Raw genomic sequence first — 23,888 nt, forward strand, 5'->3', positions numbered from 1 at the left:
CACACACACACACACACACACACACACACACAATATGGCATCAGAAAAGAGTAGAGAAGAGGAAGGGAGAACACACAGAACGAAGCATATCAGAGTGGAAGGCCGTTCGGCTGCTCGGTAGCACCGCTCACCTTTCTCTCCCACGAAGGGCAGTGACCACGTGAACACGTCCATGAAGTTGGGCAGCCAGTAAGGATGCGGGGAGCAGTTGAACTGTCGGATATTCATGACGTTGTTCTCGTATTTCAAAACAGCAGCTGGAGATGAACATTTCAAAACACATGATCGTGTGAGGTGGAGACAGTCCATGGGATTACCGCTATTTACATCGGTTTTCATTCCGCTAATAACAAAATGTAAATATGCACACTCGGGCATGTTTGTCTGAAAATGTCCCTCACCTTTGTTGTTGTACACATCTAAGTAGTTTGGTGCGGAGAAGATTGTGATTAATGAAGGAAAACCTGTCGTCTGGCTTTTTCTGTACATTCGGTAACTGAAGTGTAGAGAAGACAAATAAACTCATCAATCAACCAAAACACGCCGCGACAACGACCCATGAAGTCAATAAAGCGCTGGGCGACAGACAGACAGACAGACAGACAGACAGACAGACAGACAGGGAAGACGAGACTCAGACAGACAGACAGGGAAGACGAGACTCACCCTGCATCCTGGGCTTCGTGTGCTCTTATTATGGACAACAGGTTGTTATTCATCAGGAAGTCACATACTGCCGGGTAACTGAGGCCAAAGGAGAAAGAAAAAAACAACATTCGAGAAGTGTGCAGACAAGCACCAACACGTTCAACGTGACATTGTATCCAAAATCCCTGGCAAACGGAGTGCAGAGACACGGGTGAGCGAGCGGCGTCCGTACCTGTAGAAGTAAGAACAGCCGCGGACGCTGTTGTGACAGAAGTGCTCAGCTGTTTTCTCGCTGCCGTAGTCCTCGCCAGGGTCTGACCACAGCAGGTCACACATGGGCCCAAACGCCGGGGGCTCTTTGAATCGGTCTAGCTGTGGAGGGAAAGAAGAACAGGAGTTGCAGAGGCTGGTATGCGCTACCTATAGAACATTCACAGCTAATCACACACAGCATTGTGGTCCGTAAGGCCATTTCTGCTTTGCTACTTGTCAGACCAATACTACACAAATGGTCAGACAAATACTACACCAACTACTGCAATATTTGAAAATAATGGCTGCATAATGCATTAAGACAAGGGAGTTTGCTTGAATTTGAACATTTTCAGAAACATGGTAACCAATGGTAAAATGGAACACAAACTACACCACTGCTATTTCTTTAAAACACACTTTGTGTGCATCAAGTCACAAGACGACATTAGTCAAAAAGTGACAAGTGATTAATCACCAAGGACAAATGTTTGGGGGGGTACCTGGGCTGGAGGAACCCTGGTGCCCATAGGGCTGTAACCCAACTGGGGCCTTACCTTCCGAATGTCATCCAGGCAGGTGATCTCTGGGGACAGGCCTCCATGCACACACAGGAACTGCTGGTTGAGCAATGCAGCCAGTGGCAGGCAGTCGAAAGCGTCCATGCAGGCATCATACACACGCTCCGAGTACTTAATCTTACCTGAGAGGGGGGAGGGAGAGAGGGGGGGGCAGCACACAGAAGAAGGAAAGGGGGGGGGTGGGGGTGGAGAAGAGGTCACTCTCCGTCCATCTGCTGCTCGGAGGGGCCAAGAGACTGCAGGGGAGGGGGGAGGGGGGGGCTGAGAGGTGCGGGCACGAGAAGGCACATTGAAGCCTTCTCGAGCCAGCCCTTTCACACTAGCTGGGTGGGGTGTGGGAGGGGTAGGGGTGGGGAGGGACACACCTACCTGCTCGGCGGTCTCACATTCTACACGGTTAACCAGACACACGCACTAACAAGCAAGGCCTACACGTCCAGGACAGGGAAGGGGGAGTTATCATTCAATCATCTATGGCTAGAACCAGTTGAAGCATGACACATCACATGGGCTATTTTACCTCTCACAAGTCAGTGCTGTTTGACGTCAGCCACAGTGTACTCAAACTGGAGGGCATCTCTTCACTTGTAGCCCAGACAATAAGGAAGTATGCAGTATGCACTGTAAGCCTATATTTCCACTCATATAGTCACCAATCGACCCTCGACCTTATCGGCTAACAAAATGAGATGTATGTAGTACATACATAACTAGCAGGCTAAACTCAAATAATGAGTAGAACAGACTTACAATGCGTGATCAGACTAGTGGGGTGTCTAATTAATTAAACACAGGAACACGCTGTCTATCTGGGCAGGAAGTGAAGAACGGGTGTAGGGGTGTGTGTGTGTGTGTGGAGGGGGACTCTCTGGCAGTTTTAAACAAATCATCAGCACTGTGGCTGGCTGTGACGCCAAACGGCCGACTGAAGCCTAGAGGAGAGGGACACACAGCGGCGCTACTACCGACTGCGCTCAGCTGGAACTCGTCATCACCTCATCGCCAACAGGTCCGCCATTAGCTCTTTACGCCGCGGGGGGGAGGGCACAACAAGCTCTCCGAAAGCCTTGTGCGATAAACACAGAGCAAAACACACACATACATACATACATACATACACACAAAAAAACACACATGTACAAAAACAAACAAAAATAACAACAATAAAAAAATAAAAAAACAAAACAGACATACACACAGTGTCAGTCAGGATTAGGGAGGCATATTCCCCAACAGGGACGGACTGTTCTAAATAGCTTCCAAAACACTTTCACATTCGGAGCCTGTGTGAGACAAGGGATGCCTGGTGGTCTAATTGGTCGCTTTCCATCCAGGGGAAACAAACAGGTCTGTTGTGTAATTTATTCCGCTGCTCTGGAACGCGAGGCCAGAGCTCCTTTTCTACGCCGCTGCCGGCTGGATGCAGAACGGGGGGGGGGGGGGGGGGGGGGGGCGTGCCGGCTTTTGTGCGAGTGGTCAGACGGCGTGGGCCGGAGCAGAGTTGAGCTGAGAGGGTCTGCTGGCATTCGCCCACTCAGCTGTTAGCGCACAAGGACACGACTGCTGCCGCTGCCGCCTCCCCGCTCCCCCGGCTTCTATAGAGCGAGCGAGAAATGTGCGCCGTTGCTATGGTTTCCCCCGGCCAGTAGCTAGGCAATGCTCATCGAGTTCCACCAGCCTCAATTTAGTTCGACCTGTCATCAGACATGCCTGAGCTCTACCTGTGGAGCGCCGGCTTACTTCAGCCTTGAGTCGTTCAGCAAACACTTTGAGCCGGCGCCACTTACAATGCGGTGTCGGCATTCTATCAGCCATTTTCTCCCAGTGGGAACTGAACTCTCCACAATGGCACTACGGGCATTCAAACTCTGCCTCATCAATTGAACAGATCATACAAAAGGAAGTAATAGTCATAATAACAAAGATAATATGGTCTCATAGAAAACGGTTGAAACGTGGGTGGGTGCGTGTTTGTGTGTGTATGTGTGACTAGGTGCGGAGGTGGGTGTCGGTCCCCGTTTCCTGGGCTTCTGCCAGTAGAACTTACACTCCTGTTTGAAGGTGAAGTACTCTGTGAGATGCCGGCACTCGTGATTGCCTCGGAGGAGGAAGAGAGTGTTGGGGTGGTTGATCTTCAGGCACCACAGAAAGAGCACACACTGTAACCAAGGACAGAGAGAGAGAGACGACAGACGGTGAGAACGTTAACATGCAGCGCAGAAACACAAAGCACAGATGCAGTCTTTAAAAGCTCACCCACCGCGTTACGTTTACAGGAATATAACATCACATCGACTACAGCATACACATTTACATTCATATTCATATTCAGCATCACTTGTCGCTCAGCTCCACTCCTCTGAGTGTGTCTAAATGAGGGCAATGGTGGGGGTGGTCAGTGCTTGAGGGACTGAGGCTTGAATCATACAGACATGAGTTAACTCTGTTTTGTGGATGAACATTGTCAAATGGACGCATATTTGGAGTGGAATCATATGAAATAGGCAGGCGGTCAAATTTAATGTGGCATAAATGTCACAATGTGGTTAAACTACTGAGCACTAAACTGTTCACGAGGCCATAAGAAATCCTGCAAGAAAAAGAAAGACTATGACTAAACACTAGATTTAATTTATCTATCTATCTATCTATATACAGTAATTTCCCGCATATAAGCCGCATTGTGTATAAGCCGCAGGTTAAAGTTAAAAAGAAACAAAACCATATTAACACCATATTAACTGGCCCCCTGTATTAACCTAATATCTGAGGAAATTTAGCAAAATCAATGTATAAGTTGCGACTAATAGTCGGGAAATTACGGGTATCTATCTATCTATCTATCTATCTATAAAATCCTGCAAGAAAAGAATGACAATATATAAGTATTAGATTTAATTTATTAATGAAATAAAGTATCTATCTACCTACGTATCTATCTACAGTAGCTATCTATGAGCAAAGGCATGCTGGGTCTCCTGCAGGGCTCAAAGCAGCCCACAGGACGCAGTGCCGTCAGAGCTGGTTAGTGCGTCTGTCGTTCCTCGCGCTCCTCTAGTGAGGCTGCTGAAAGAGGAGTGCCCCTCCGTTCCCTCCTCTTTTCTATTTCCAGACGCTCCTAAGCCCTGACAACCCCAAGACTGGCTAACGGGATGACTCTAAATGTCAGTTAAAATAAACCGATACAGATAACACTAGCACGTGAAGCTGGGATACAGCCGGACTGTTTTATCAGTATGCACAATAGTATAATCGCTGCCTTTACAACACACACACACACACTCAAACAGACACACACACACACACACACACACACACACGCGTTTAAGACAGAACACTGCCGCATAGAGAAAGACAATGAGTGAGCGGGATCTATAACTGCAACCTGATAACAACTCTCAATGCCCGATCATCGGATGGCTGGCTGCCCTCAAGGCAGGGACGGGTTAAAAATTAGGAGTGGCCGAGAGACCAGCCGAGAGCAGAGTGGGTCATTTGTTAGCACAGCGGCACCACACACACACACACACACACGTGACCTGCGGACCAATCAGTCAGTCGATCTCCACTGCGGTGGTGCAGGCCTTGCAGCGGCAGCAAAACACTGGCCACGCTTTTGGCTCTTCTTATCACCTGAGTACACGTGCGAGCTCGGCGGAAGCCTTCGCCATTTCCTGTTTGTGTGTTGGTGTGGGACTCATGGGTCAAGTCAGACAGCTCCGAGTGCTGGTTAATATGGCCACTGAGTAATCAAAATGAAAGTAAGCACTATTCGATGCAACATTCTTTAATGTCACCGTATATCACTACTGGTCCACAAAGGATGTTTGGTATTCAATAATTAACAACATGGCAGCAAAAACATTCAGACTAAGTACAGGACGTAACTTCTAGGCTACACTACTGGGACACACACACCTTTGACACCATTGGCATGCTGCTATGAAGGTCACAAATACTTAAGTATTTGATGGCAGCAGCAGGAGCAGCTATCCATTTCAATCTATGGGTTGTGTGTTGTGTCCAATGATGACCTGGTGACCTGGTCATGAACAACATCCAACTGTAAATGCAACGTTTTGCTCAAACTGAGCAACATGCTTCCGCTGGCGTTTCCTTATCTATGTTACTGTAATTCAGTTTATGCTGAACGACAGAAGGTTACACGGGAAACCAGGTCTAATCTCATGCGCTTATTGGGTGATAATACTGACGCTGACAGTGTTTCAGCAATCGTTGGTTAAAATATTGTTGACTTGTGGTTTAAATTCTGTTTCATCATCTGTATATTATCGTTTTGTACAAAAGCATGCCAAGATAAAAGAGTTGAGGAAATGAATCTCTACAAACCTACAGTAACAGAGCCGTACTTGCATGAAAAGTAGTGAAGATGGGCTTGACTTGAAAAGATCAGCAAATACCTTTTTTACTGATTGGTTTTATCATTTGAGTTCTACCTTCGGTAATCCTTACTGAGATATAAATCAACAGGTGAGGTTTTGTAAATGCCATGAACATGAATCCACTCTGTGGCTACAGTACGTCACCACCCAATGGATGACTGACTTTTACACTGGGACATCTGATGGAAAATTCAAGTGTTTTGTATGACAACATTATGGTCATTTAATTACCCGCTACAACAAACAAATACAATCTGACTAAAGTCTCTTGTCAAAACATGAGGACCAAGAGAGGGGGACTGAGGGAAGCTGATGGGGAAATGACTGATAAAGGCACCAGAGTCCCGTCTCTGTTTTCCCTGGGCCAGCACTCAGTAGCCAAGTGGACAAGGCTGGTTCCAACGAGGGTAGGGCCTGGTGAGTTTTGACTGAAGCTTTCTGCACGGTGGGGGGGGGGGGGGGGGGGGGGGCGCCTGTGATGTACTGGAAGGATCCCAGGCACGAGGTCTTTGTTGTGGTCAGTCCTCACTCTCGGTCGCTCTTAGAAAGCTCCATGTGACCGCCACGTCCCACTGAGTGGCCGTCTGTGTCCCCCCCCTCCGCCCCCGACCCACACGTCGGCATGGGCCGCCTCTTTGAACTGTGACATTTCAGCATGGGTGCCCTGAACTTTGCCTGCAGGTGGTGGGCGACCAGGGCGCAGTGAGAAGAGAGAGGTAAGCAAATGCCCTTTTCAGCCACACACGCAGTCACCCCCATTCAGTCCAAAGCGTTCAACAACACCCGTGAAGCCAAACTAAAACAGGAAGAGCCCAAACTCAAGAGCAGAGTACTGCCTGAGGTCTGTGCACGAGAGCCTCCTGATCGCGCTGAACACTCGCAGGACGTTAAAAAAAAAGACATCCCTCACCGAGAAAGACCGCTCTGGGAATGAGTCAGCGGACACTTTTATAAGGACACGGCAGGAAGGGAAGCTGCGTCTCCTCGGCCCTGGAGATGTCCCATTCGTCGGGCCACGCCTCGCTCATTTTCGCAGAATGCCTCTAACTGCTCCGTGACGGGGGACCCTTTCCAGGGAGACGGCAGCCATAAACATCGAGACAGGGGTTTACAAGCCGCGCGGTCAGAAAATAAAAACCTGTGACACATGGCGGTGTTTGTGAATGGCGGCGCTGGAAGACGAGGCCTCTCTTAGAAGGCCGGAGCACTTTGCCGCTGCTCGACTAGGGCAGGGCTCCTTGGTTGCCTGGCAACTAAGTGTGCTATACAAGAGATTACTGTATTAGCGGGCGACTGGTGAGAAATTCCAAGAAATTACTTAAAGTTTTAAACACAGATGTCCGACCTCACTAAAGGGTTTTGCGACGAGCAAAGATGCTTCTCTGTTTTGATGATTCACACAGCGGTATGATCGGGTACACGGCCCTTTGGCACTTCTTCAAATAATGAAACTATTCACTTCAGAATAATGGGTTTACTCTGCGATGCATGACAGCCATTTCCCCTGAAGCGATAATAAAAAATAAAATAAAAAATATAAAAACCCACCCGACCTTTATGCAGCTTTCTGGAGCCTAGTGAGGCCTTATCAACAACCAAAAATGAACCTCGACATAGGGGTGACAAGAAACTTCATACCACGCAAGAACACAACACACAGATCCCCCCCCCACCCCACCCCCTTCTAAAGCCTACACCTGGAGGGCATTCCTGAGATAACGCCACAGTAGAGGCTTTTGAGAGAAACCGCAGGGGAGGACCTGAGTGAACAAAATCAACCTGGGGAGTGTATTCAAGGTTAGGTGGAGGTGTATGGGCATGAAAAGAAAAGAAAAAAGCCGTTGCAGCAGTACAAAAACGGCAGAAAATAACGCGGGACGGTGCATTTTCTGCAGATATCCCAAACAGCCAATTTTTCACAGGGTGGCAACTCTAAGTCAGGGCGAGCTCAAGTTTCAGGCCACAGAAGAAAAGGACCTGAGTAGCAAACTCAAAATCTCACCATTCCAGAAATTGTCTCACGCCCCTTTTTTTCGGTGCAAGAACAAGTTAACGCCACTCAGCCGGGCAAGTGTCACATACCACACACCAGTAAAATACCAGCCTGTGTATGAGGAACTACAGGCAACTAATGAGTTTCCTCTTCACAGCAGACAGGAACTGCTCTATAAAATGACACACATGCAAGTCTCTTCATGGGTAAAATTGACAGAGGAGCCACAGGCTATGACAGAACGAGCAATTGAAAAGTACAAAGTACCGAAATGAAAATGACACGATGTACATGTACGTGCGCATTCAACAAACCTTGTAAGCCAAATAAACCTTATAAGCCACCAACCAGAAAAAGGTGATGACAGCAACGTTGACGCCTGCTTCAAAGCGAAAGCAGAACAATCGAGTGACGAGCTGTCCGTTAGCCCAGTTATGAGAGACAGGTATAAGGCAGTCATTTCTCCCCATGGAGAAAGAGAGACAAGAGACAGTGAGTGAGTATGTGTGAGAGTGAGTGTGTGTGTGTGAGAGAGCGCAACGTCCGTGGTTTCCTGCCCCAACTCACACCCCCACCCCCACCCCACCCCACCATAATGTGGCGGGGAAATGGAGGTGACACGGCGATTAGTCAGACAACGCGAGCGCAGCCGGCAGGGTGCCCCAGCTTGGCATCCTCTCCCTGCTCCACCCGCTCTCTCAGATGCCCCATCTGGGCATGTGATCTAGACGCAGAGGGAACCAGGCCATGGGTCTTTCAAGCACGCCACCCAACGACTTATCTGGTGGGCCCTTTCTGCTAACTTTCTTTTCCTCTTATCGCAAAAGCTAATAACAGGAAATAAGCCACAGAGAGTTAAGAGGAAACACTAAACTGACTGCAGTCAGAGTGGTGCTAGAAGGGGTTTCTAATACAGTAAGCACTGCACACGCCTAATATGGGTGAAAGTGTTTGTGTGCGAGTGTGTGTGTGTGTGTGTGTGTGTGTCTCTCTCTCTGCGCACAGACATCTTGTGGTTAGCCATAGAGTACTTTCTGTGACACCTACCTCGATACTGAAGTAGCCTCGGTCCACGTAGTCCCCCAGGAAGAGATAGCGCGTGTTGTTGGGGGAGCCCCCCACCTCAAACAGCTTCATCAAGTCAAAGAACTGGCCATGAACGTCCCCACACACTGCGAGCACACAAAAAACAAACAAACAAAAAGGCGCGCATTAGCAACGGGGAGAGGTCATAAAAATGCATCAGTGCTGGCCTGTCGTTTGCGGTTTGCTGACGTGCACCATCAACACCACGGAGCGAAACATCCACCGAACGAGACAATTATGGTTGTTGACAAGATGTCATAATCTGTTGATCAATGTTGACTGTCATCACCGGTGACTGAGACACTAGCTTTCGTCGGAGCAGAAGGCTATGAATAAATCCCCTGGGACAGGGCGTATTTGCTAAAAAGATAAATTCCCAAACCTGGTGCTTTTTATAATCAGCTTGAAGTATTTATTTATTTTTTTAAAAAAACAATACCATCAAAAAACCAAATAAATAAATAAATAGGTGGAACAGTCAAACAGAAACCCAATGTTGAGAGGAGCGTGCAGAACAGCGAGAAGAGCTCTGAGGATGTGGACAAACTGTTGTGGGTTGCGTGTGGTAAGCAAACATTTCTAATTACACTCCCGCCTGAGGATGCGTGTGGCCCTTCATCTATCTGTGTCGCAGGCAAGGGGGCGCAAAACGGTAGCGACTAATTATGAACACGGGGTCCCACGGGAGGAAACAAAAGCTGATGTTTGTCTCTCTGCAAAGTTTGGGGGAGATGGGGGGGGGGGGGGGGGGGGGGGGGTCGGGGCTGACGCAGGCTGGAGGACATAGACTGTGCGGATCGTGAGTTCCCTTGTCTTCGTGGAGAGGCTACACAGGTGCATGTCACCATCTGTAAGGGGAGCCGAGAGGCCGGCCCCTTCGGCCCTGGCGAAGGCTTCCCTGGTGCGGGGGAGCCTGCTGTCAGGGAGAGGCCCTGGCCTTGACAGCCTGGGCAGCGTCTGCCCCATCGGACGGCGGCGCGTGGGGTGGGGTGAGCATTGCTAACCCGCTGGAGAGAGCAGGGCAAACGGAGCCATTTTTACCCCCAGCACCTGTTAGTATGTGCAGGGGTCTCAGCAGAGAGCACAGCGGGGAGGGGTGGGGAAGGACGGTTGGGGTTTCCTGTGGACTTCAGAGGACTTAAATCCCCTCTAGCACATGTGGCAGCGCCAAGGACATCAGGGGTCCGTGGGGGGGTGTGGAGGTAATACAATCGCCTTCCAATGCGAAACCAACATGATCGTCTAGCCTATTCCCTGGTCACTGAATGACCACAGCCCGCCTGCCTGTCCCATCAGCTCAGAGATGGTCTTCCGAGGGTAATATTATTAGTAGGCAATTAGAAACGAGCCCCTTGGCCTTCCAAATGCTTTTTGCTTTGCTGCGCTTTCTGGTTGCTGGTATTGCGTCTAATTGGCCGAAGAGTGCCACAGAGCTCGACAGCTTGAGTTTACGCAGCTGTCTGTGTGTAGTATACGACTGTGCAGACATGCAGTGGAGTTGAAGAGGGGCATCAGTGGCCTAAGGCCATAACGTTAACGCATCATGCAGGATCAGCGTGCACTATGTTGAATGCAACTGGTGCAAGCAGTGTGGCTTGCTGTGGTGGGAGAATGGGTGAGGGCATAGAGATAGCCACTGAGTGACTATCATTAGGAGGAGAATATTACTGGCTAACCCAATTGCGGCCAGGAAGCATGAATGTAATGTGATATGCACTAATATGCAGCAGAGCTTCGGCTGTGTTAGCCGAGGACTCAGAATATAAACGTGGTATGCTTGAGGTGGACAGATATACCGATGGGCTGCTCTGGGGGGTCTCTGAAGAAAACATGTCTGACTGTTGTCTAGAGTTTGACAGCTGACAATGGCCTCGTTTCCCAGATTCGTTAAGAAGCTCTTAAGTGCTAAGAACTTCTTGGGAGCGCTCTAAGAACGTTCTAAGAACGCTCCTGAGAAGTTCTTAGCACTTAAGAGCTTCTTAATGAATCTGGGAAACGCGGCCATTGTCTGTGTGTGTGTGTGTGTGTGTGTGTGTGTGTGTGTGTGTGTGTGTGTGTGTGTGTGTGTGTGTGTGTGTCTGTGTGTGTGCTGGCGTACCTGTGATGGGCGCCTCCACCTCCAGCATGCACTTCTCCTGCCGCAGGATGGCGGCGCCGTCGTTGATGATGCGCAGCGCGGCCTCCTCCTCCAGGCGGCCCTCCTTCACCAGGTGGCTCTTCAGCAGCTCCACCTTGGGCTTGCCGTCCTCGTACAGCTCCTTCATGGACAGGCGCGTGGTGGGAGGGTACGGCACCGCTGCACACAGAGAGGAGAGAACCAGACAGAGAGAGAGAGGGATGTTGAGCGCACAAGAGATTGAACTCATTTCGAGCGCAGAGAGCAGGTAGATCCACTGGCCAGTTTAGATCAGGTAAAGCCTTCGTTTTTGCATCTGCTAAAGTGAGCGCAGTAGGTTGAGGCAAAGGCCAATGCAGTGAACGTTTGAATTCGATTCAAAAGGGGAAGAAGAATCTCGGCGAGACATCTCTCTACCCATGTGCCTCCTAAGGGTTTGGGTGGCACTGTGCTAATACATGTGACACAGGATGCCAACGCAGAAAAAAACAGCGGGTAACATTTTAGCATCAGGTCACAACATCCAGTACACTGGTTAGAGTACAGGTTAGGATAGGGAGTTTGTGTTTGCATGTCAGTCTGTCTGTGAAAAAACATGCACACAGGTTCAGCAGTGTCTCCATTTCTGTCTGAGGTTTGTGGTCTTTCCTTTTTTTAAACTGAGGCCCATCTTCTCCTTCCAACAGCCCGCACTGGCCTAATACATGAACTGATGCAGAGCACAGGGTGCAAACACACAGCCAGTGAGGAAAGTGCAGCAGGGTGAGGTCTCATCATAATCTGATTTTACAGGTTCAGACAGAGGGTGTGTGTGTGAAATGTTTGCACAGGATCAGCAGTCTCTCTCCTCAATGAGGTTTGTGGTCTTGGTGGCACATTTTAATTTCTGACACCTTTGGGTTGCATGGGTTTCAACTAAATGAGGGCACTGCTGAAAGCAATGAGCCCAATCTACACTAGTTTTTTTTTTTTTTGCCACAATATGATGATCCACCAGTACACTGCTGGTGCCCTGGTTTACCATGAGCCATATTCGGCTTGCGAATGTCACCATGGGACCATCTTCGACACCAGAGCTCCCTATAGCACTATGCTATGCTGCGCCTCGTCGCCTGCATCTCTGAAGTGTCTTCCAGACGACCATGGCAACTCAAACCAGGCAAATGGATGGGGGGGGGGGGGGGGGGGGGGGCGGGGCGGTGGCCAGCCCAGCTGCTGAAGGCAAGGCCTAGAGGGAGATATGATGTCCGTTATGGAAACACATATGGCCAGCGCAGCATGCACAACCCCCACCCCCATCAGCAACATGGGCATCCACAAAGGAGAGTGGTGGTGGTGGTGGTGGTGGTGGAGGTGGGGAGAGCTGCTGTTGCTGGGCCTTATGGAAGGGAGGTCGGTGTATAAATAAACCGCAGCAATATCCTGAGGTCTAGCTGGGCCGACCAGGGAAGAGGTTGTAAGCTTTGCACAAGCACTAAGAACCAGGGATTAGGCAAAGCCTCTATTAGCCTGGGAAAGCAGGTTCAGACATTGTTTGTTTAATGCAGCGCAGCAGAGCAGATTTGGTGCCTTGTGGCTACTATGCAAAAGGCATATATGAAAGAGCCATACATAAAGCAGCCCATGCATTAGTGTATATCCCTACGCCACACACACACTGTGCGTCGCTGCGTGTATGAACGCTGGATCACACATCAGTCACACACACACACACGTCGTCATGCACCCTGGGATGTGGAGTTTATTCTGAGCAGCAGGAATCCGAGCACAAATATAGGTAAGGCATTCCACCGCGGCGTGGCACTGGCAGACCGGGCTGCGCGGGACTCCAGCGGACAGCGACGCGGTGGGGGAATTACCCCTGCAAGGGTCGCAGGCCCCGGCTGGCTTGCAACACCGGGGGCTGGGCAGGAATGCGGCCCTGGACCTCTGCCACTGCACTCAATGCCGGGCAGCCAGCTGAGGCGCTGGGATGAGGAGGAGTAAGAGGAGGATGAGCCAGGAGGCTAAGGGGGGCAGAGGGGGGGGGGTGAGGGTTGGATGGACAGCTCGCCAAACTGAAGCCCGCTCAAACCCAACCTGCTCTCAGGAGGCGCATTTTCAAAACCAGTGAATGATTGACTTATCCACTGAACCAAGATGACAGCATGCATACGAGAGAGAGAGAGAGAGACCGGTTGGTGTGTTGTTGGAGAGCGCCTATCATTCTCTCTCTCGCTATCTCTTTCGCTCATCGACTGGTGGTACAGTACAGTAGCGGCGCTGTGTGAACTGAACAAGAGGAAGTGAAAATGGTCGTGCTGTAGCCAGTCTGCCATGACGCCTGAGGGGGTGGCCAGGGCACACCTGCTCATTTGCCTTAGCTCACTAAAACCAAAAGAAAAAAAAAAAGAAGAAAAAAATCAAGACCACCATCTGCCTGAGGGTCTGAGCGCACGCTGAACTGAATGGCGAATGGGAGGGAGCTCCTCAGCTTTAAACAGGGCCGATTTGCATGTGCGCCCGGCTCCTTCACGGAAGAGGGCAGATTTTACTACCAAATGGGCAGCTGTCCAACTTGACAGCGCCATTCAAAACCAGCTCGTCTGACTGCCTCCCCCACACGATGCCGCTTCCTCTGACAGCTCAATCTCATTCCACTGCCCCGAGGATGACGGCTCGTCGTTCTCAACCTGGCGGGGCCTGTCAGCCGAGCCAAATTGAGACCTGTGCCGAGCCCAAACAATGCGGTGGACTTGCACCAGCCCACACAGCTTATCAAGTCCTGATTTTTAACCTATGAGCGCACAGGTACACACAGCACGGCTCCACTTTTTGGCTGAGGGCCATGTAGCTTTTGAAAAACCACAACAGACACATCCAACTTTTTTTACATCACATTTTGACCAGTAAGAACTCCTGACTGGATGTGCTTGAAATGCACATAAAATTGTCATTTTAATGCAAATAAACATTCAATTTGCAAGTGGGGTGGATTAACTCCTCATTCAAATAAGGTATACTGTAATTAAGGTTAATAGAAACACATAAATTTGCATCTGTTGCAATTTTTATCAGCCGTTTCTGTTGAAGTCCCACAGCTGTTCACAACTCCTCCCTTCAGTGTCCACAGAGTGTCCATTTCTAATTTGCATTATAACCGAACGCGCACCAATTCAAATTTCTGTCCAGCCAAATTTTCATGAGCGCACATTAAAAGATGCCAATGAGCTGGCTGCAAACCCATAAGAGCTGGTGTGGTGTGAGGTGAGCCGTACGGCAGGTGCTGTCGGAAAGGGGCCTTCGCCACCTGACGGGTGTCAGCGAGCAGCTGATGTACCGAGCGGCAGACGCTGCAGCGCGGCAGTGCTGCCACTATTGATCTCCCGACATCACACTCGTCGTGTCTCGTCAGGCCCACGGCCCCTCCACCAGTCAGACACTCCACTTTAATCAATCCTCTCTTTGTGGGCTTGTCCGCCCCTGAAGCAGGCTCCCGTCGAACATGCCTCAAACAAAAGCAGGTCGCACGAGATTCAAGGCGACTGGGCTGGCCTCCTGAGAAAGAGCTGAACTGGTTCAATTCTCCTCGCTTTGGCACGCCATTAACTCATTCTGAAAATGTCAAGAATTTTGCTGGAAGAGCGAAAAATAACTCAGCTCTTGCGATTACTTTGGCCCCGGCATAAAGGAGAGCACCACACCACACAGCAGTCGCCGAGATGCAAAAAGCTACAGGTAAGCAATGCAAAACCATGACCGCTAAAGTAGGCTTGTGTTACAATGCCATCCTTTTAGGCTGAAGATCAAGGTACGCTATGAATGGCTGAAAATGAAAATCATGCCCTGCATTATAAGTACAGTACAGACTGGAGTATATATTTTTAACATCAAAGTGAGGATGTGTCTACACCCCAATGATTCCAGCGCTAAAACACTAAACTCACACTGATGGAACAGCCTTATGGGAATTTCTGTAGTCACGGGAGTTTAAATAACACTATAAGGCTAATACTTTGATAGCATGCCAATACATACGTTTTTAGGTCTACTTGAGAAAGTTTATTTTGATTCAAAACAGCAAAAAACTCAAGCTCTAGGCTCCACATCAGCAAAGCACAGTGACAGCCAACTTGTGGTAGAGTACACAATTAATCCCCAGAGTTAAGCATCATACTCCTACAGAACGATTCTTTTAGGGTGACTTTGATAGAGTAGACTTTGCTCAATGTCTGAAAAAAAAAAAAAAAAAGTTGCACCCTAATATTTTGTTGGACCACAGCATGCCATTTGCCATGGCCAGAGTTTTGATAAACTCTTGCAATGTTTCAACTTTTATTTCATGGCAAGTAATCATTTTTCACTAAGACCTTGTCTTCTCCAGCACATCCCAAAGATTCACAGTGGGGTTAAGCATGGGACTGCAGTGGCCAATCCATGTGTGAAAAAGATGTCTTGTGCTCTGTGAATCGTTCTTTCACAACTACAGCCCTATGAATCCTGGTACCGTTGCCTGTGAAATATGACCGTGTCATCAGGAAAATCCACTGATGGAAAAGCCTGGTCATGCAGTATGCAGGGAGTCAGCGGATATCATTTTATTGTCACATAATGTTGCTGAACCTTGACCTGACCAACCCCAGATCATAACACTGCCTCCAGGCAGGCTTGCACAACAGGGGACTATGTATGATGGGCTATGGGCTTCCCTTCCTCTCCTGACACGCCCATCACCCTGGAAAAGAATCTGGACTCATGACCGTCCTCCATTGCTCCTGAGTCCAATCTTTATCCTCCCTAGCAAACTTTACGATTATCCTCTCTAACAATTGTCAACATAGTCCCAAGTCAGGTGTGTTCTTGTTGCATACTGCACGTGGAAATATTCTTATTTTCACTACTGTACAATAGTGTTTCACTATTAAACTATTTCGCTAGTATTGCCACATACTTCAGCACTATGGTTCTGCACCATCCTTCCAGACCAGGTTTAAAAAATGCATTGGACAATTCTTGATCCAGTTTTAGTCATTTCAGCGATCTCACATGATCCATGACACGTCTTCGGACATGGGTGTTAAAGAAATGAGAGGGTATTCACCGCATAAGACTAAATAACGTGCTACCAGACCAGACTGCAGTAATTAACCAATCAAAGGCTCTTGCTTATTTCCTCATTGAAATTCAAGAGGCGACTTTTTTGGCAGGGCACTGTATAATCAAGTAGCCTAGTTACAGGAGGTTTGTCCCTTTTTTTTCAGTATAGGAATCACAACCAAACTGATTCAACAGAACTGTGGAGGGCAGATCGTCCTGTCGGTACACTGCAGGGATAACTCTACAGCCTCTTCTACCCACCCTCCTGACCATCACCAACTCAGTCAAATGTCCATCAGACCTTATCTAACACAGCATCCCACACAACTTCTTGTGCAGGCCATGGTTCGTTCCACGCTGAACTATTACAACGCATTGTTAGCTGACCTTCCTGCTTCAAAGCCTACAGGACACTGGATATGCACCTTGCTACCTTGATTCCATGATCTAGCGCTATGTCCCCTCTAAACCACTGCAGTCCTCTGATGAGCATCTGTTATGTCGACCATCCATTAAGACCACAAGGTCACGGTCAAGACGCTTTTCCTCTGTGATGACTTGTTGGTGGAATGCATTGTAATGTTCAAAAATCTTGTGATAGTTTTGGAACTTTCAAGGAATGTTTTGACTCTGTTCACCTTGGACTTAATTTATTCTCTTACTGAGTTATGGCCTGTTTATGTTTTTTTTGTTAACGTGAAAACTCTAATTTTTCATTGTTGATATTTGATGCTATGATGTAAACATTTTTACTTTATTTGAAACTATTCAAGTTTCTAATAATGTAGTGTTGATATACTGCATGTTACTCTGAAAAAAAGGGTCTGCTAAATACCAAAACAGGAAGCATAATTCACACCGCTGGTTCAACAACAATCAACAATCTAATTCTGCAGCAGTTGCTTAACGTCCACTGGGTGCACAACAGATGTTGACAGAATTAGCTCACTGTGCAGCCACAGATGTGGCAAAGAGAAAAGCCCTAAAGAGGATCTACTCTCCTGGCAATTGCAGTTAGCATTCTCAATAGACAAAATCTCTTAGCGATCAGGAGGAGCACGTTCCACTACTGTTGTTAACTTCATACTTACCTCAACAATCAGTCCTATTGATTACCAAAGTCTTATGAAGAGTCGGAGGCGGCTCGATGTGATGATGCTAGCTAGATGCTTGCTAGCTCGTCCTTGCTGGGCTCCATGACTAAGACTCAATCAGTGAAAGCCTCTGAAAAAATCTGGAGCTGAGACAGAACCATCTTGGACTGACGTCAGCTCCAGACGGTCCTGCGGGCTGTCAGGCTGGTGTGTGTGTGTGTGTGTGTCTGTGTGTGTGTGTGAGACAACTCGGTGGCAGACCAGAGGTCACACTACTTTGGGACGGTGGGGCCCTGGGCTCCCTGGTCAGGGCCGCAGCAAGCTTTAATCATGCATGAGGGCCAAGTAATTACACTGGCAGGGTGGTGCAGGACCAGCGTCTCCTGTTACCATCTGTAAATAAGCCAGAAGGTCAGAAAACACCAGGATTCACACTGGGACCTGACGTGGCACATTGTTGTCACTGCAGCATTTAGACATGCATGATGCTGCCACATCTACCAATAGGGTTTTTCTGCACGTATGATGAAGGGTGAAAGCCAGGAACAGAAGGCTTTGTCATGCTGGCTATCCACTGAATTTGTTCACATTGGAAGCACACTGGATAAGATTGGCAGGTGGTGCAGTTGGAATCTGGAGTGTGGGAGGATTACTGCATGTTCTCTTCTTGCAGGGCTGACACATGCAAGGCCACTCTTAATGTGTTGCATGTTTAGCTAAAAGGAAACATTTTTTTATGGTCTAAAGCACCTGTACAAAAAAAAGTTGTGTGTCAAAGCATCCGATTCCACTGTTTCGTAGACTTTGAGTGAGCTTCAGGAGAGTCCATCACCACCCACCATGGTGGACCACCAGGCCTACACTGTAATTTCACTGCGTGATTCACATCTACTTTAAAATGGTAATGCATATACACAACAAAATTGGTCGTGACACTGCTTTTGAAAAAGAAAAAAGGGAAAAAGAAGAAAAAAAAAGAGTGAGTCATGGAGAGAAACTGGCAGATTTGAAAAGCATTTAACGGCACTTAACCCAGCCAAGCGGGGCCCAAGTGGACGAGTAGAGCTTTCAAGTGTGCACGACAGCTCAGGGACCCCCGCTTTCCACGCGGCTCAGTAGGACTCATCTGTATGCAGCCACACTGAAGCATTCGACAACTCTGAATATCAAACCCCAAATTAGTCACCAACAGTCGTCCGTGGAAGACTACCATCTGAAAACACCTGCCTCTGATGGGAGCGAGCAGCACATGCAAACTGTGATCGCACATTTTGCTCACTGTGGAACCATGGTACTAGTGTGCCTGCAACTGGCTGCAACTTGTAGAATGTGCAGGCAGAACACTATTTGCAACAAAATACCTGAGCTTTCGACTCACTCTTCATGCAGCAAGCCCAAACACATCAAGAACTGTCCACGCCCCCTTTGGCCGTGCTACTCACACCCCGACCAATGGCTCAGTAAAATAATCAATGAAATCTTTAACACCAAAGGGACCGTTCTATGCCATTGGGGTGTAAACATTAATAAGGGATGCAATGTGACTAGATTTCCCAAAAGACTCCCGGTAATGACATACAAATTCCCCCTGACATTTGCATTGCATTTGATTCTGGGATCACCCACATGGCACGTCAAAATGACTTACTAGGGCTTGGTTTACCGTGGCTTATTAGAGATGCCATTTAGTCCAGTGAAATCTTCTCAAACAAGAGGGGAGTACACTCTGCCCTCTGCAGCCTTATGTGCCAACTAGTGTCCAAGCCTCCGCACTACAAGCCATAAGCACAACTCATTAGTGAATCAATTATGCTCTTAGCAAGAGGAGACTGGTGAGGGACTCCGGGAGCCCAGCTGGCCTTGTGCCAGAGGATGGGCCAGCTTTAATCAAAAGAGCCCTGGCTCCCATGTTCCTTTTACACCTCCACCACCTAAGATGTAACAATCCAATTAGGGATCCGGGTGTCATGGCTCATCCCTGGGGCTAAGGAAGTTTCTCAGGGTCCTTGGTTAACAATGTCTGCCTCAGTCCATTTACAACTCCAAGGCAAAATGTCAGTCTACTTATTGGGAGCCAACTGTCAGTGTGGTTTCTTTTCTTCTTTTTAACAGACAAAAACCAAATCTGTGCTTGAGGTGGACAAGTACCCAAGCCTAAAAGTGTTTGACTGCAGAGAAAATAAGACACTCCTTTCCATCACAAACAATTACCATGTTGGTATGCAGTAATGTTGATCGTGTAGTTCAGTATCCTAATGACTTTAAACAGGAACAGGTAAATGCTGCTGATGCAATTACCGTGCTATATGCAATCATATTCTGAGCAGGGGAAAAATGCATTACCGAATAAAATTTCGTCTGAAAACAGCTAATGGTCAATGAGTCCGGGTCTATCCGCACTGACACTTCAAAATGGCATCGGGTTGAAAAAGGAGAACAAGCATCATACCAATGCTCGAGCAGACATAATCTTTGATATTCACACCCATGCATGGTCAACGGTCTCCGGGCCATTGATACATTCTACAATACTAGCACTCGCATGCAAATTCACAAAGGTACTTGTTGGATGTGAATGAGAGCACGACGACGGTAGCATAGCATTCATGTGAATACATTAAAGGCCAATTGATAGCATGTTTAAATGCATTCAGCGTAACAACGTCAAGAAGACTTTACAATCATATTTTATTCTCCCACTACGCCTGAAGAGCTCCTGGAATTCAGTCGAGCGGAGAGTGAGAGAGATGACATTGACCATGCATGCTGTTCAGTTTCGGACAACGACGGATAAGGACACACATTAAAGCTAACAAAACTGCATAAGCCATCTTGTCCAAGTCTCGAACACACGATGCCGATCATAGTCTGGACAAAAGTCGTAATCATAAGACGTCAAGAAGGTTCGAAATAATATTGAAATTCATTAGAGGGGATGCTGGCGTGCTAGCCAGGATAGATAACTTTAACTCCGAACGGACTACCGATGCAGGCGCGTAATTTCATGATGTAGCTAGTCAGAGAGTCATCTAGCTAGCATCTTCTGTTAAGGAAATGAGAAAAGGAGATGCAATGCAAGTCGATTTACACACAAAAAAAACATGATCTAAGCAAAAGATCCGTCACATTTTCTTTAAGAACTCAACATGTTCTATCAGTAACACAGGGGTATCTGGCATCCTGCACTCCCGAGGAGTGGACACTCGGCCAACTAATAATTCAGTTCTCTAGCCAACATTGGCACTTAGCTAACGATAGCTAACTTACTGCGGTCAGCTAGCTGACTGACTTCAAGAGTCACATAATGCTAGCTAGTTTGATGTTAGCCAGTATGTAAAATAAAATGCATCTCATGGCAAAACTCTTCGATCAAAACAAGAACACGAGATAATCGTACCTTTGACAAGCCTTTCGGTGGTTGACTGTTTGTTCTGCTCTTTTCCAGACATCTTGAAATTTCCTCTGGTTCGAAAAATTAATTCCTCCGCGTAGCTAGCTAGCAATAGCTAGTTAATTCAGCTAGCAACCTCTGCTAGCTACGTTTTGCTATTACCAATGTGGCTAATATTCGTTGTCAGACACAGGACAACCCAAAATGGGATGCGATGTCTATATTGCATTTAACAGTTTAACTCTGAAAGGGGAGGGGAAAGGGGAGCCCGCTTTAACCCTAAACTTGTATTTTCCTTCCGTATCTGTCCTTCGTTTGCTAGTTGCCCAGCTGCTGTCAATTTTCAGTCAGGGATGAATCAACGAAGCAAGGAAATACAAGAAAAATCTTGCAAGTAGTATCGAGAAAAGTCTAATTTCCCAAAACTGAAGCTATTACTTATACAACATAAAGCACTCATCTGTGGTTCTAGTCTATTTTTTGCTCCAGTTAAATGCCTCTTCGTTTTGTTTTGTTTTTCTCTCTTTCTTCCAGTTTGGACGTGACCCGCTGAATCGTCCAGACTCTCTCCCTCTTCTCTCGGATTAAATTCTAATCCACGAACAAGCGGATTTCCTAGAACATGGCGGATCTTGGTAACTGCAATGTTTCACGGGAAATGTAGTTGTGCATTTTCTTCAACATGTGTCATTCAAGATTATACATCACTATAATGTAGCTGTATTAATAACTCATGTGTATTTTGTTAACTACGTTTTGATGACAGTAAATATGGCTATTTCTCAATGAAAACACTGCTGTAGGCCTATCTTGGTAAGGAAAATGCAAGAAGGTTAGGCCAACTTGATGTATAACATATCTCACCAGTGGCACCTTGTGGCCAAAAAGTGAATCACACAATAGGTAGACTACTTGCGATACATGTAGCCTACAAAGAGGCCCGCTTCATGGCATTTTTCCCAATATACATTCAGAATGATACATTTCTGACAAAAAAAAAAAAAAGTAAATTAATTTCAGAGACATTTTAATAATGCAGGGGTCCTTACAAAAGGGCCTTACATATTTTTGACAGTAGATGTCTTTGAGATTTGATCTAGGTTACATTTGTGAGAGACCTAAGTTCCTCACAACAGGATTTGTGAAAACGATATTATATTATAGTACAGTATATTATATTATAAACACATGTAATGCCATTTAGTCCTGTAGGCTATGATATGGTTTAAAATATTTTTGGAAGTAGGAATTAATATTTGACTTGACTAATCATCATTGGCTGACTATCGTGGTAGCCTGTTTGAATCAAACACTTTTCAGTAGGCCTAAAAGATGAGTATAATTCTGAAAGTTTACATGAATGTCCCTTTGTATACTCACAGAGCCAATAGATCATATCAAATAATTTACATGCACACAATTGTCACACAGTTTAATCAGGGTTCAACATTAAAAAGTAGCTGTCAACATGGCAACCTGGCACAAGCTTTTGAAGGTCAAATCCAAATGGCCAAACAGAGACAGATAAATGGAGCCCATACAACTATCCAAAGTAATAATGAATGGATACAATGCCTTCTGTTCCCACTTGGGATGATAACTCTTAAAGCACATAACATTTATTGGATTCATTCAAAAATAAGCAGAATCCAGAATGTTGTATTTACATGTATTCATTTAGCAGATGTAACATTTTTGATTCTGCCTATTTTTAATAAATTGAATTTGACATATTTAATAAATTCAAAATGTTGTGCAGATATGAGCAATTTTCTTTCCTTCCTCAAAGTTGACTTTTATTTTTTATAATTTTGAGAAGATTCAGTTGGTTGGTTTACCTGTTTGTACTATATCTGCCTGTCTGTCTGTGTGTCTGTCTGTCTATTATCAGGCTGATTTTTTCAGACCATTGGATTTTTTTTAAAAAGAAGTTTATTGATGCCTGGACGGTACATTTTGATAACATTCTGATCAAGGTTATTTCCCCAATCTTTTCAGTAGCCTATTGAAAGACAGGGTGTTTGTCTGTGCTCTCCAAGTGCCCCCTCTAGTCACAAAATTGTTTTAAATTATTTGGTTGATAATGATTATAATTATGGTTCACCCAAATTAGTCTATTTTCATTTCTCCCACTGGGGGGCGTTTTGCTCTCAGCGACGATGACTACAGTATTCTGTCTTCTTCTGTCAGCTTCTTTACTCAAATAAAAGTCACAAAGTACAGGTTCTGATATACTCAACATATAAAAGTAAAAACTATATCTTTTAAGGACTATTTTACCATGCCTGTTAATAAGGAGTGGACTGTAGCCTACATATAATCCAAATTTACTAAATGGCATTTTTTTCCTCTGTCCTTAAAAATATCAGGCAAGCATGTTGCCTTGTATCCACCAAGTAAAGATGAACGTTCAGCTTTCTGGCAGAACAGGCCCACTAAATGACAAACAACAAAACAAAGAATAAAACATTTTATCATCCTTATAGGCCTACATGTCCTGGATAGCTTTTTACACATCATCATGTTCTACAGAAGACTGGGCACATCACTACATATAATACATATGGCATGTAACACGTGGCAGCACATATAATATATTCCCAAGTTCCAACACTATACCCAAACACATCATATCACACAAGTAGGTATATCACTGTTACACAAATCCACATAACAGACGGGGGTACAAGGGTAACACTGGATCTCTACGTAAGTTTGTTCAGCACTGTGATGGCAGTTGAAACAAAACTTCTTTTGAAGAGGACTTTTGTCCAGCTCAATGCTCTGTGTCTGCAGGCCGGATGGAAGCAGTGTGAAATTGACTCAGGAAGTGGTCTGTGTTGTTGGTTGCTATTGTATGTGTTGCACGTGTGATGACTGTGATAGGCTGGGAGTGGAGAGGCTGATTATCTTAGCGGCAGCTTGTGTGATTCTAGTAAGTTTGTTTTCACAGGTGATGGCTAACAGTGTGACGACAGAGGTAAGAATCTGATAAAGCAGTAGATTTTACAAAACCCTAGTTTTTTTTCCCCGCCACTCTTTCTGTAGTACCCCTGCATATGTTGCAAAGGTAACTTTGTTTTGTGAGACTACTGTCCCATCCATTTAGATTGGAATTGGCCTTGATGTTGGGAAGGAAAGCAAATTCGTGAAATTAAGATAATCGATAACTTCCCTCAAATGCAATAACACAAAAGTATAACAAGCCTATTTTACAAATATTTCTGTTCAAATGAGTGAAAGTTAAA

The 23,888-nt window shown here is 46.6% G+C and overlaps 1 protein-coding gene across 4 annotated transcripts in view; it reads right to left on the minus strand.

Moving 5' to 3' along the window:
* The window catches only part of ppp3ccb (protein phosphatase 3, catalytic subunit, gamma isozyme, b), a 29,966-nt gene extending 8,752 nt beyond the window's left edge, over positions 1-21,214 (minus strand). For all 4 annotated transcript variants that reach the window (XM_062553539.1, XM_062553540.1, XM_062553538.1 and 1 more), the window contains exons 1-9: positions 20,647-21,214; positions 11,062-11,259; positions 8,925-9,049; positions 3,529-3,640; positions 1,458-1,603; positions 881-1,020; positions 667-744; positions 402-496; positions 132-257 (exon numbers count right to left, since the gene is read on the minus strand). In XM_062553539.1, coding sequence (XP_062409523.1) covers positions 132-257; positions 402-496; positions 667-744; positions 881-1,020; positions 1,458-1,603; positions 3,529-3,640; positions 8,925-9,049; positions 11,062-11,259; positions 20,647-20,698 — 1,072 coding nt within the window. In that variant the 5' untranslated portion in view covers positions 20,699-21,214. The remainder of the gene's footprint in view (positions 1-131; positions 258-401; positions 497-666; positions 745-880; positions 1,021-1,457; positions 1,604-3,528; positions 3,641-8,924; positions 9,050-11,061; positions 11,260-20,646) is intronic.
* Positions 21,215-23,888: the final 2,674 nt, after the last annotated feature.

Source organism: Sardina pilchardus, chromosome 14, assembly GCF_963854185.1.
Source record: "Sardina pilchardus chromosome 14, fSarPil1.1, whole genome shotgun sequence".
Taxonomy (NCBI): domain Eukaryota; kingdom Metazoa; phylum Chordata; class Actinopteri; order Clupeiformes; family Clupeidae; genus Sardina; species Sardina pilchardus.